This window comes from Castor canadensis, chromosome 9 (assembly GCF_047511655.1).
Source record: "Castor canadensis chromosome 9, mCasCan1.hap1v2, whole genome shotgun sequence".
NCBI lineage: Eukaryota > Metazoa > Chordata > Mammalia > Rodentia > Castoridae > Castor > Castor canadensis.
Genome location: NC_133394.1, coordinates 35,861,934 through 35,874,531, shown reverse-complemented (window position 1 = coordinate 35,874,531; position 12,598 = coordinate 35,861,934). Strand labels below are relative to the sequence as shown.

General features: G+C 40.0%; 2 protein-coding genes across 15 annotated transcripts in view; one reads left to right on the top strand and one right to left on the bottom strand.

Annotated features, from left to right (window-relative positions):
- Positions 1-3,727: 3,727 nt before the first annotated feature.
- On the bottom strand, positions 3,728-7,149 carry LOC109682966 (uncharacterized). The gene is made up of 3 exons (XM_074041110.1): positions 6,898-7,149; positions 5,850-6,763; positions 3,728-3,910 (listed from the first exon to the last, which is right to left on the bottom strand). Exons 1-3 carry the CDS (start codon positions 7,147-7,149, stop codon positions 3,886-3,888), a joined length of 1,191 nt encoding a protein of 396 aa, XP_073897211.1. The 3' UTR covers positions 3,728-3,885.
- The window catches only part of Ube2d3 (ubiquitin conjugating enzyme E2 D3), a 30,566-nt gene continuing 23,597 nt past the window's right edge, over positions 5,630-12,598 (top strand). For 2 of the 14 annotated variants that reach the window (XM_020158584.2, XM_020158578.2), the window contains exons 1-2: positions 6,164-6,303; positions 7,066-7,218. In XM_020158584.2, the coding sequence (XP_020014173.1) occupies positions 7,195-7,218 (24 nt within the window). In that variant the 5' untranslated portion in view covers positions 6,164-6,303; positions 7,066-7,194. The other 12 variants (XM_074041457.1, XM_074041459.1, XM_074041456.1 and 9 more) reach the window with 9 other exon arrangements.

Here is a 12,598-nt window from a genome sequence, read left to right as displayed (position 1 = left end):
ATATCATTTATTAGTAATCTGAAAAGTATTATGAGAATAAAATATCTACTAGTAGTTTTCTAGATCAATTTCATATTTTGGCTAAAATTATTTTTTAAGTATCTATACTGAGATAATTTGTTTATATAAAATTAACTTTTAAAATATACAATTCAGTGTTTTAGTATCAATACAGAACTGTGAAACCATCACCATTGTCTAATTTTAGAATATTTCATCACCTTGACCAAAATAACCCCAATACTCATTACCACTCATTCCCCATCCCTCCACCCGTAATTCCTGACAATGAGATACCTACCTTCTGTCCCTGTGGGTTTTATCATTTCATAAATGGAATCAAATGTGTCCTTTTGTGTTTGGCTGCTTTTACTTAACAGAACTTTCTCAAGCTTCAAGATAATGTAGTATGTCTGTATTTTGTTCCTTATTAATACTGTTCTAGCCTGTGGATATATATCTGTTCATCAGCTGATAAGCATTTGGTTTGTTTCTGCTTTTTAGATATTGTGACTAGTATCACTCTGAAGGTTTGGGTATATAAATTTTGGTGTAGAAAATGTCAATTTATTTTCATTCCAAAGATTTGTACATTTCATTACATGTCCAAATAATCCCATGATTGATGTGCTTAGCATGAGTACAATTTGTCTTCTTTTTGAGACAGGGTCTATGTAGCCCAGGCTGGCCTTTAACTTGGCCTCAGCCTCCCAAGTACTGGGATTATAGACATGCATCACCATGCATGGCTAAAAATAGTATTCTTAAACCATTTTAATTCAACCTTATAAAAATGATATTCTGAATGGGTAAATATAAAAATTAACTTGATTTTCATGCAAATGATATAAAGTAATAATATTTGACTTGGGCTCCCAAATTACCTATTCCAAGCTGACTGTGTAAACATGCAATATAAATGTAAAATCTTGACCTTAACATTTACAATTTTATTATTTTTTTGGCAGTATTGGGGTTGATGTCAGGGTCTTGCACTTGCTAGGCAGGTGCTCTACCATTTGAGCCATGTCCCAGCCCTTTTTGTGTTGGTTATTTTTGAGATAGGGTTTCGATCTATGCCTGGGTTGGCATGGACTGTGATTCTCCTACTTGTTCTTCTCCAGGTAGCTGGGAATGATAGGCATGTACCACCATACTCAGCCATTAGTTGACATGAGATTTTGCAACCTTTTTGCCTGCGTTAGCCTTGAACGAAAATCCTCCTGATTGCTTCCCAATCAGCTAGGATTACAGACCTGAGCCACCACATGGCCAGCATTTACAATTTAGTTAAATTGATAAGGGTAGGGATGTATCTCAGTAGAACTGCTGCCTAGACTGTGCAAAGTCCTAGGCTCAATCATAAGTATGACAAGGAAAAACAAAACCCAAAAACCTTTTAAACTGATAAACTTGTCCTTGGCAAGCTATAAAATTCTATGACAAATTTACAAAGATGTAGAAAACATAGATACAGCACTAAGTATATATGTAATACTAATTTCCATTAATTATATTTATTTACAAGTACATTTTAATTAACCACAGTACTCAAGTTACTGTAACAATGTGGCTTCATTGAAGAACTTACATAGTACCTTGGCAGACCTTGGTTATTAGTTACTTGCCAATTTCAGAGTAAATTTTTTTGTGTGGGGGGTACTGGGGCTTGAACTCAGGCCTACAGCTTGAGCCACTCCACCAGCTTTTTTTGTGAAGGGTTTTTCTAGATAGGGTCTCTTGGAAACCTGGAGATCAGGTTTCTGATCTCTGACTCCTAAGTAGCTAGGATTACAAGCGTTAGCCACAGCTGCCCAGCCAGAGTAATTTTCTTAATATTTTCTATTTTTCTCATGTTTTATGCCAATTTGTGTAAGAAAATCTGATCTATAATTAGAAAGTTTTTGAAACTTCAGTGTAATATTCATAAAGAGACTGTTTTTAGCTGAATATCTTTCCAATATCTTTTTTTTTTTTTTTTGTGGTACTAGGGTTTGAACTCAGGGCCTACACCTTGAGCCATTACCACCAGCCCTTTTTTTGTAACAGGTAATTTTTGAGATAGGATCTCTCAAACTATTTGCCTGGACTGGCTTCAAACCACAGTCATCCTGATCTATGCCTCCTGAGAAGCAGAGAGCTTCTCAGGAGCCATTAGTGCCCAACCTTTTCAATTTTCTTGGTCTCAGAATTTAACTGTTTTTCCATCTTCAAAACTGAGATTTTCTTTTATCATACACCAAACTGCAAGATTTAAAAAAAAAAAAAAAAAAGATTAAAATTTTTTTTTTCTCTTTTCAGATGGAGACACATACCTATCATTATAATTCAAGTAAGTAAAAAGTTAATTACACCAGGCTATAGTAAGTAATGAAAAAATTTTAACTTAATTTGCAACTGTATAGTGGGCTGTCTGTAACTCTACATATGTGAAAACTTTGAGCTAATCCTAACCTGTTTTATCAAAGGCTGTAGGCCATTTTTTAATTTTAACCTTAGCAAACAAGGCAGAAATGTGAGTCTACTAATGCATATGCAACCAAGTAAGCAGAAAGCCTGAGTGACCAACAAATTCACTGCCTAACAGTATCAGACAAAAATAAATGTGAGATTATGCCACTGCTTGCCTCAATAAACATGGATAATCCAGGAATACGTGTTTTGGGACTTATTCTTTAAATGAATGTTTCTTTTCCTTTTCCTTGTTTTCTTAAATTTAAGAGACTGGGTCTCAACATGTTGTCCAGGATGGCCCTGAACTCCTGGGTTCAAGTGATCCTTCTTTCTCAGCTTCCCAAGAAGGTGGGACCATAGGTATGCATCACCATGCCCTGCTCTCTATATAAATTTGATACGAATATAAAAAATATAGTGACACTATATAAAAAATATAGTGACACTATTATAAAACAAAAGTTTAAATTTCAAATATGAAAGTAGTTTTGAGGGGCAGGAAAAGGAATGCATGTTTTGTCTTTCGAGCAAAATTTCATTCCTACAAAATTATCTATAAGACAAAAAGGATTTTCTAACCTCAGCTGGTAGCCCACTTATTTAAAGGTAGCATTTGACATAATAATAAAGACTTTGGAAAATCCCTTTTAGTCTTTGAGAAGAGTTTTGCTTGAAATACTAAGGAGTACACAAAGATTTTCATGTAGCAAATATGTATGTGTTGCACTAATGGGAAAATTATTAGCTCTTTATCAAAGGGCTAAAAATAAATAGCTAAGTTAGGAGTGTGGGCTCATGGTCTGACTGCCTAGGTTTAAATCTTGGCTTTAGCACTTCTTAGCTGTATAACCTCAAATATTTTTGTCTGTACAACAGGGACATAGTGACTTAAAGTAGTCAGTACATAATAAGTACTTCAACTAGTTATTAAAATGTATTTACACAATATTTAAATTTCTTTCACTCTTGATTATTTTCATTTAGTAATTCTCCAATGCATCTTATTTATAAAGGCATGAAATAAATGAATTTGATAAAATAAACCCTAATTAACTTATAATACTTGGAAAATGAATCAATCTGATCATTCTAGATAGTTCAGTTTTCCACAAGTATCTTCAGTTACTCAAAAAAGAAAAAGCAAAATCAACAAATGGGATAAAACTGTTGTTTAAACTTATTACACACTTCCTACCTTTTTAAAGGAAAGTCTACTGGGCTTTACCAGACTGCCAAATTGGTTCGAAGTACAAAAAAATTAAGAACTCGTACCTCAGATTTGCTCTGTGCTCTATTAATGTATAGCAGTAATGTTCCATTGTATTTTTACACTGAAGCTTGTTTCCATTAGGGTAACACAGATTGGTTTTCTTGAAGCTTTTCTTCATGGACTTCCCTGGATAGAGTTCCCTTGAGAGAGGTTTCTTACAATCATTGAATCATTGTACCCTGGCTTCTGAAAACACAAAACAAATAGAGGAAGAAATAAGTCAAATAAATTAGATTCAGATGGCATTTAAAGATAAAACAGCTTATTCTATGAAATGCCATTCAACAAGTAACTCTGAAGTTAACTAACTCTAAGAGTTCAAATTCCACTTCTGCCACTAACTAGGTGTGTTACCTTGTGATAGCAACAATATGTGTCTTGGTTTCTTTTGCAAAAGGGAGCTAATAAGCACAAAACCTGGTACATGATAAGCTCCATAAATATTACCTGTACGTATTATTGCTGTACATTATTTCACACTATAGACAGTTAATGTCTGACTGGTTCCTTTAATAACTTCAGTGTCCTTTCACAGCATTATGACATTTACATCACATTAACTCTGTGAGAAAAGACAGCTATTATTACATCTAGTTTAGTGAAGAAACAAACTCAGAAGGTGGGTAAACAGACCAATATCACAAAAGAGAAGCAATAAGCAAGAACTCAAATCTGGGTTTCTTCCTCCACCCTCATGCCTAATTCTGTGTGCCTGCTTTAACTGAGTAGCTAGAAGAGAGAACAATGAATTGTTCAGGGAGGAGGAAGGGGGCAGAGGAGTCCACTAAGCCATGAGGTGAGCACTGCATGATTTGTTATGGTTCATCTGGTCAGAAAAAAAAAATCGTTATCAGCTGGGCGCTTGCTAGAAAGGCAGAATCTCAGGCTCCTACCCTGGCCTACTAAATCAAAATCCGCATTTTGATCAAAACTTCAGGTGATTCCTACAGACCGAATTTGAGACGCATCTTTTACTAACTGCTCTGGTGACACCATATAGTCACTTGAATAGTATACATTAGACCAATTTATTAGGTAATATTTTCTGCAAGTTTTTTATTAAGTATATTTTAAAACTAGAGGTTTTTTTTTTTTTTTAAAAGCCTGAAAGATTTCCACTTGGTAAGGAGTGTTAGAAAACATTAAGCAGACTAGTGCTTAACCGCCTTCAAATTCCTTAAAAAAAAAAAAATCAAGATCTTTTCCTTGAACGACTCACTATAGAACAAAATCGCCATTTCTATTACACCCGGCAGAACAGGTCAATCCTATATATCCTATTGTCACCCCCTCCCCCAATATTTTAGTAGTGAGTTTTCTGATCCCAAACTACCTGATTTCTTGATGAAGTTTCGCCACTTTCTGACTCAAGAACTCAAAACACAGCAACAGGAGGAAAAAGGTAATAAACCTTGCCGGATGGTGGCGGTGGTAGTAGAAACAAACAGTCCACCCCAAACCCTCTCCTCCCCAACTCATAATTAGATTTGATTCCGAGGTTGTTCTGACTCTGGGAACCCGTCTAGGGGCCTGCTGTCGTCAGGTCAGAAACGCGCTAGATTTCTGCACGTGGGCGCACTATCAGCGGTCGGCCTGGGTCTATTTGCAATTACTGTTCCTAGTTTGAGGGGGTCGGCTCCCGCTGGTTAACCTGCAGGGGGCACGGAAGTAAATACCGTTCACCTGTTCCACCGGAAACCTCAAAACCCTGCTCAACCTTGACTATAAAGGCATCTGGTGATTAACCCGTGGTACCTCCCACCGCGCATTTCTGATTGGATGCGGGAGAGAGCGGTGTGTCGGCACGCGCTCCGACCTGCCGGAGGAATTCAATTTCCGCTCCCTCCCACCAGCAAAAGCATTCAGGGGCGGTGCTTACTCGGCAGAGACCCGCCCAGTGAGAGCTGAGTGTCCCAGACAATCTCGCGAGAGCTTGTGGACCTGGGGGCGGACCTCAGCCAGGAAGAGCACACAAAACTGCCCTTAAGCCATTGCAGAGCTACAGCTCCGGTTAGCCGGCTACGAGGTTCTCGCGAGATTCTCCTCCTCAACACCAAGTGAGGAAATTCGGGGATGCTGTTGGGAGGGGCGTGGGGCTCCACCGCGCAGTTGCCGCTTCCATTACCTTCCTGCCCATAGTCTCCTTCCGGTTCTCGATGCTTCTCTGAGTCTAAGGGTTTCCGCCACTCGTCTACCCTCCCCCTCAGCCCATGTCCCGCCTCCGTCCCCCGCCCTCCCAGTCCAACCTCTGATCTGTTTAGTAAGAAGGTGCTGTTTCGAAAAGGAGAAGGAAAGGGGGGTAGCACACATTCCCTCGGTCCTGGACGTGGGAAGTAAACCGTACCCCTTGAACCTCAGGCTGGTTCTTCGCTCGCGACAGCGGCGTTGGCGGACTGATCCGCGGCGGTGAAGAGGCAGGAGGAGGGGGAGGGGCGGAGCGTGGCAGCTGGCAGTAGTTCCGTCAGAGCGGACATCTTGTGGCTGTGTCGTGCGCGTGAGCCCCGTAGGGCCGGGGAGGCACCAGCTGCCGCGCGGGGAGGAGGCCGAGGCCGCTGCTTGAGGGAGGCCCCGGCCCCTCTGTACGCGTGGGTGTGGACAGCTAGGGGAAGGGAAGGGAGGCCGGCCCACTGGCCGGCTGGGTAAGAGGGGAAATACGGGCCGTGGGTACCTTGAGTGGCCAGGCTGGTGTTGGGTGGGGTAGGGTGGGAAGGCTGCAGAAGCCAGAGCCTCTTGCTTGAGAGGGAGGGGGACTGGGCGCGTCCTCGCGCCTGAGCCGGAGCTTTGGGGGCAGCTCGGGCTCGTGACGGTGGTGGTGGTGCTAGTGGTGGCTGGGCGGGCGCGCGCGGGAGCGCGCTGGAAGGCGGAGTGTACGGTGGCGTCAGGGGCGACAGAATAGCCCTGGCTGCGGGGACAGCCGTACACGTTCAGGCTCTCTTTATTTTCTTCCTCCTCCCGACCAAACCCTGGGGCAGAAACCGAAAGCAGCCCGGCGTCAATTGGGAGACTCCTGGGCCCCCTCCCCCCTTGCCTTTCTTTGCCCTAGTGACGCCGGCATAGCGCCGACTAGGCCCCGGCTCCTCCTCTGCCGGCCCGGGCCCCGCACCCACCCCTTTCTCCTACGCTCTTCCTTTCCCACCCGGGTCTCTCCCTTTCGAGAGCCCGGGAAGTTAAACTTGTAGCCACCGTCCGCTCTTCCCGTCACTTCGGGCGACGCACGGCCTAGAGGTTGGTGGCGGTGCCACCCCACCCACCCCGGACCGCGACCCTTTTGAGGGACTTGGACTCGGCAGGGTCTCTCCGGGGCCTCTGCGAGTGGTTGATCTGCTCCGTTTTTGCAAAAGGCGCCTGTCTGGCAGAGACGGTGTGAGACGAAGAGACAATCCTTCCCCGCCGCCCGGATAATCAAAAGAGCATTGGCCGGACATTTGAGCACACCGAGATAGAGAGGAGCCAGGCGGAAAGCACAGACTATGGCGCTGAAACGGATTAATAAGGTAAAGTGTTGAGACGGAAGGGAAGTGGGTCGAGGGAGGAAAGCGTGGGGACGGGAAGGAAGTCCAATTCTGGAAATACTTCTCTCTGGGTCACTTCTTCCTTTGGGAGATGGAGAAGGCAGATATGCTTCATGACATGAAGTTAAGGCTGGGGAATAATATTCGTGGCTAGGGAGGTGTTAGATGTGTTTCCATGGAATGGGTGTAAAGCATCGGTGAGAGCGAATTAAGGCGCCTGAGTTTTCTGCTGAAACAAGAGTTAATCTGGTTTGGGGGGAGGAATTGCGGAGAGACGCTCTGGCAGTTATGGTGCTTCTTACTCGTGGTTCTTCATAACTTATTTTAGTGCAAGATCAAGACTGGGTTTTCTAAAGGGAAAAAGTATGAAATTCAGAACAAAAATCAAAGAAATCTGGCGGGTCACAAACTGTACTGAAGGTCAGGGTCGAGACCTCTGGCCCTCTCAAGGGTAGTCAGAACCTTCATCCGCTTTGGGCAGGTTACCCTAGAGTAAGTGGGCTTGGGAGAAGGTGGACTGACACAGTGTTGCCACTAACTCTGTTTCCTGTAGCTTTTCCCCGAAGCTGTTTGTCTTGTCGAAGGCACCGGGAACTGATGTATAAATGCCTTCTGGAAGTTCCCTGCTCATTTTGGCTCTGAAAGAGGGGTGTATAGGGTAGGATGGCAGTAAGGGAAGACTAGGTGTTCTATTTTTGCCTCGGCCCATTTAATAACACCTTCAAAGACCATTGTTTAGGTGCTTAAAATGTGATTTGATAGTAAATTATCGATCTAAGTTGAAAAAAGCTAGAGTTTTTCGAAGCTCTGGGGGTGAGCGGAACCTCCACCTCCGGTGGTTTAGTCTCATTTTCTTGATGTAACTTCTATCCCGCATTTTAAGATGGCGGCTGCTTTAACTGGTTCAGCTCTTCCCGGCATCTCTTTTTCTAATAACATGAAGTAAGACCTTTAAATGTTAACTTTTATTTCAGGATGTACGTATCTCTTAACATCTCTGCTTAAAACTTAACCTAAACTCAAACTCTCAAAATGTTATTTCCCGTTTTTGTAACTTGTGTATGTGTGGTGTATTTGTATTTGGTTCTTGCACAATCAAGAAGGGTGGAGTATTTACTGCTAACTTGAAAAAAACGTCATGAAATAATTTCAGCCTTACTGGAAATGAGGAGACAGGGTTATAAGTTGTAAACTTCGGTTGTGGTAGGATAGTTTTCTAAATGAGTTCTGTGGAAGGAATGGCAAGGACCTGGGTTTGCTAAAACCTAATGCTATGTAATTTAAAGTTATTTAATTATGATTTGTTATGTTTAATTGGCAAAACTGGTGTTATTTGAAAGATGAAGGTTTAAATCTGCACGTTTAATATAGGTGCTGAACTCTTATTCTTTTAGGATACATTTTAATGTCCTTGTTTTTATGCATAATAGTTTATACCTTTGTGTTTTTGAGATTATAGGAAGGGAAACTTTAGTATTTGAGGTTTAAATTAAAAGGTTTTTTTAAACTGACTTTCTGTGACTTTGGGCATCACTTTGGAAGGTATTAGCATAGCTGATACAAAGAATGTAACATTCAATGCAAATCAAAACCTCTTACCTATGGGAATTAGTTCAGGCCACTGTAATGTGGAATAAGCTCAGATTTGTAGCTTTTTATACATGTAGAACAACACTTTAAAGGAAGGTCTCACTGATTTTTTTTCTTTTACAGGTGATACCCAGCTGCTGTGACACCACTTAATTTAAAAGCTTTAGAGGGGCAATAATGGTTAAGGGTGTGAACATTAGAGCAGAAAATGGTTCAGTTAGAATTCTAGTTCTTAGCAAGTTTACTTCTATAAGATGTATATTTGTTACTATATATGAACAACCTATGTGTACCTAACATGCCAGACACTGTTCCTACACAGTGGGATGGCAGCAATGAAACAAACCCTAAAAAATTCCATGTTTTTGAGGATTAAATGGGTTAGTGTGTAGCTTTGAACAGACTCCTCGCCATGACACTTCTAATACTGCTTTTTTTAGTATTATAATGTATAAGCTTCAAAAATTATTTCCCCCCCTTCCTACTTTTGTAGTCTTAATACCAGGTTTTTTCCTGTTCTGAATATTTTTAAAAGTTACAGAATACTGATACTAGATGTTAAAACTTCACAAATTGGAAAACAGTGCTTACAGGGATGTGGTTGATTCAACCTGTAGAAAATTTTGGTATGTGTATGTCATTTGGTTTTTCCAGCTGTCACTTAAAAGGAAGGGCACTTTTAAAAAGTACACCCCAGATCCAAACAGAATTTGAGTAATGGGACAGTTCAGAATTGGGGGTGCTTTTTTTTACTTTTCTCTTAAAAACAAAGTCAGTGGTGTCAGTGTGGTTTTTTGTTTGTCATTACCTATTTTATTTATCTAACACTCCCTCTAAAAAACAAATCCTAAGTTGTTTCTATATTCCATGCTAATGTTTTATTGGAATGCTTGTTATTAGATACTTACATCCTTTAGTATATAATTGATCAAGTCCATTTTATAATCTTCATTTTTTTATACTTGATATCTTCAGTGTATTTTCTATTCTGTATACCAAATAACCTTTGTCTTTTGTAGTATTTGGGCTGATTTGTGGTATGGTCTTTAAGGGTATTATGGGTTGGAGGTGTGTGGCTCAAGTGGTACAGTGTTTGCCTAGTGAGTGCAAGGCCCAAGTTCAAACCCTAATACTGCCAAAAAAAAAAAAAATAGGGCTATTAAAGCAGAATTCCAAATTGATTGGTGTTTGGGAGCCATACAGTTCTGACAGTCTTGATTAATCAGAATGACTATGGATGTATGTTTTGGAGATGTGTTGAGGAGAACTTTGTATTACGCAAAATCTAACATGAACCAAGCCTAAAAAGAATGTTTTGTTTACAATGTGTTATAACTATTTGAAATAATAATTTTATTAACTAATCTTACAAGAAATGTAAGTAGTAGGTACAATTATATCTCCATCTTGAAATAAGAAAACTAAAGCACAGAAGTTGGGGGGGATTGGCTTATATTGTGACAGAGTTGGGGTTAGAATCCAGGCCATCTGGTTCTAAAGTGTGCCTTCATAACCACATCATTTTCATAACATCCTTTAGTGTTTTGTGACTTAAGAAGATTTCCTTTTGTAAAAATAACTTGATATGGATAATGGGTAAGCTATAGCCTAACCTCTATCTACTAGAAGCCCTTTGAGTATTAACTGACTTAATACTCAAGACAACCTTCTGAGATACTCCATTTTTATAGGTGAGATAACAGGCACAGAGATTGCTTACTAAGTCATACAGCCAGTAACTGAGATTCTAATCAGATAGCCCACTCAAAGTCAAGCTGTCTTTTGGACCATTTCATTCCTCATTGGTGAATTTGGTTTTTTCAATTATCTAACATAATCTTCTCTACCACTTCATATTTAAATGTGATTTAGCTTTAGTCTCAGGTTATAGATAACTTGTGAAATAAGAACATACTGGAAAGGAGTAAATTTAATTCTTCTTGGCTAGTCTCTTTTTAAGGCCTAGTGGTCTCTTTTAAGGCCTAGAAACAGCCATGTACCAGACAAGTGCTAGGGTATCTTAAAGGGATATCAAAGTTTACAAGCAATCTGTAGGTTGGATTGAAACTTTTGAGTGTGGATTTGGGTTTTTTTAAAGGTCCTCTAGGCTTGTTTATAGTTAATTTACTGTGCATGATAGTTGTATGACAGAGATGCTGGTCATAGAATGACCTCAATGTTTAATTTGATAAAGTATGGCTGTGACACTACACTTCCTTTAGTTGAGCTCATCTGCTATGATTTAGTTTTTAATCATAAAAATGTAAAGTTGAATACTCCACCTAGCACTGAGAAAAAGTTGTGTAACTCCATTGTTCTTTCAAGCTTTATGTTAATTCTTAGATTCAGGTGTCCCTTGTTATCCAAGATAAGTCAATTCTTAGGAGTCTCCAAAGCATAATGCTTCCTTTTTATTAAGGAAAAAACTAGGTTCCTAACAAGATAAAAATGTTTCAGATTTAATTTCTCAAAATCTAGATTGGTTTTTGCACTTGGTTTTTTCTATTAGTGTAAGAGCAGACTGTATGTTATATATGTGGGCTTTGACATGAGTTAAATTTGTTTATTGAATGTTCAGTTTTTAACGAATATAGCTACATAGGAATCTAAGACTTAATTTTCTCTGCAAAAAGGATTTTGAAATGTTGTCTAGGTGATCCTGAAACCTCTTTGGTTAAGAACCCCTTGGTTGCGGGGGGGAGGCAGTCCGTACTTAACTGTGATCATAAGCAGTGTCTTAGTCTTAGAGGATTTTAGTTTTTTGAAAAAATGTCATTACCCATGAGCTCTGCTTAAGTGGAGAAAAGCATATAGATACGTGGCATGAATAGTTGTCACTTTGTACAACTTTCTGTATCACAAGTGTGTTAGGAGTATTTAGAAGAAATTGGAGGGAATCCTGGCATGCACATGTTTTTCCATTGCCAAATAAAACCAATATTTTGAAATTAGCAAAGTTATTTTCATTCTTTAACTGGGAATTTTGTGGTCTTGCTACCATAGCAGGATCTTGTTTCAATAATTGAACAGTGTAATTAGTTGGCGCGTTTAATTTCTTACTAGCCATTTTACCTTATTAGATAAGAATTCTCAGAGCTTCATCCTCAGCCAAGTAGCACGCCACACACCTGAAATCCCAGTATTTGGAAGGCCAAGGCAGGAGAACAGTGATTTTTGAGGCTATATAGGATTCCCCCCCACCCCCAAAATCTGTCAGTTTCTCTACACAGACACATTAAACTGTATCCTCAGCTAGACGCTGGTGGCTAATGCCTGTAATCCTAGCAGTTTACTAGTCGGAGATCAGGAGAACTGAGGTTCAAAGCCATCCTGGGTAAAATAGTTCACGAGACCCTATCTTGGGGGAAAAAACCATCATGAAAAAGGGCTGGTGGAGTGGCTCAAGGTGTAGGCCCTGAGTTTAAGCCCCGGTACTGCCATTAAATAAACTGTATCCTCAGCCTTGTGTGTGAAGGGGAAATGTTCATTGAAGTATTTTTATACCTACTTCAAACACCCAGTTTTATTTCCTTTGAATTTTTCTTGTTTGGTATTATTCAAACCAACTTTTCATAGCTGAATTTGTCCTTTTTAACTTGTGAGGTCTCTTGGTTATGATTTGCTATTTCTTGACTAGTACACGATTGAATATTTTCTACCACTAGACTGCTGTTAATTTTTGCTTCTCATGTTCCTGAAATGTCTTAATTTGCTTTCATGGATCAAAGCTAAACCTAAATTAGACTTTCTGTCTTGACACGTTCCAGGTAAT

Bases quoted from the DNA above. Each gene is read 5' to 3' on its own strand.
- LOC109682966 (XM_074041110.1), bottom strand. From the start codon at position 7,149: ATGTCCGGCCAATGCTCTTTTGATTATCCGGGCGGCGGGGAAGGATTG. The intron at 6,764-6,897 runs GTTTAACTTCCC...CGGCGTCACTAG, and splicing joins AGAGCGGACGGTGGCTACAA to GGCAAAGAAAGGCAAGGGGG. The intron at 3,911-5,849 runs GTAATGGAAGCG...TTGTGTTTTCAG, and splicing joins AGGAGACTATGGGCAGGAAG to AAGCCAGGGTACAATGATTC.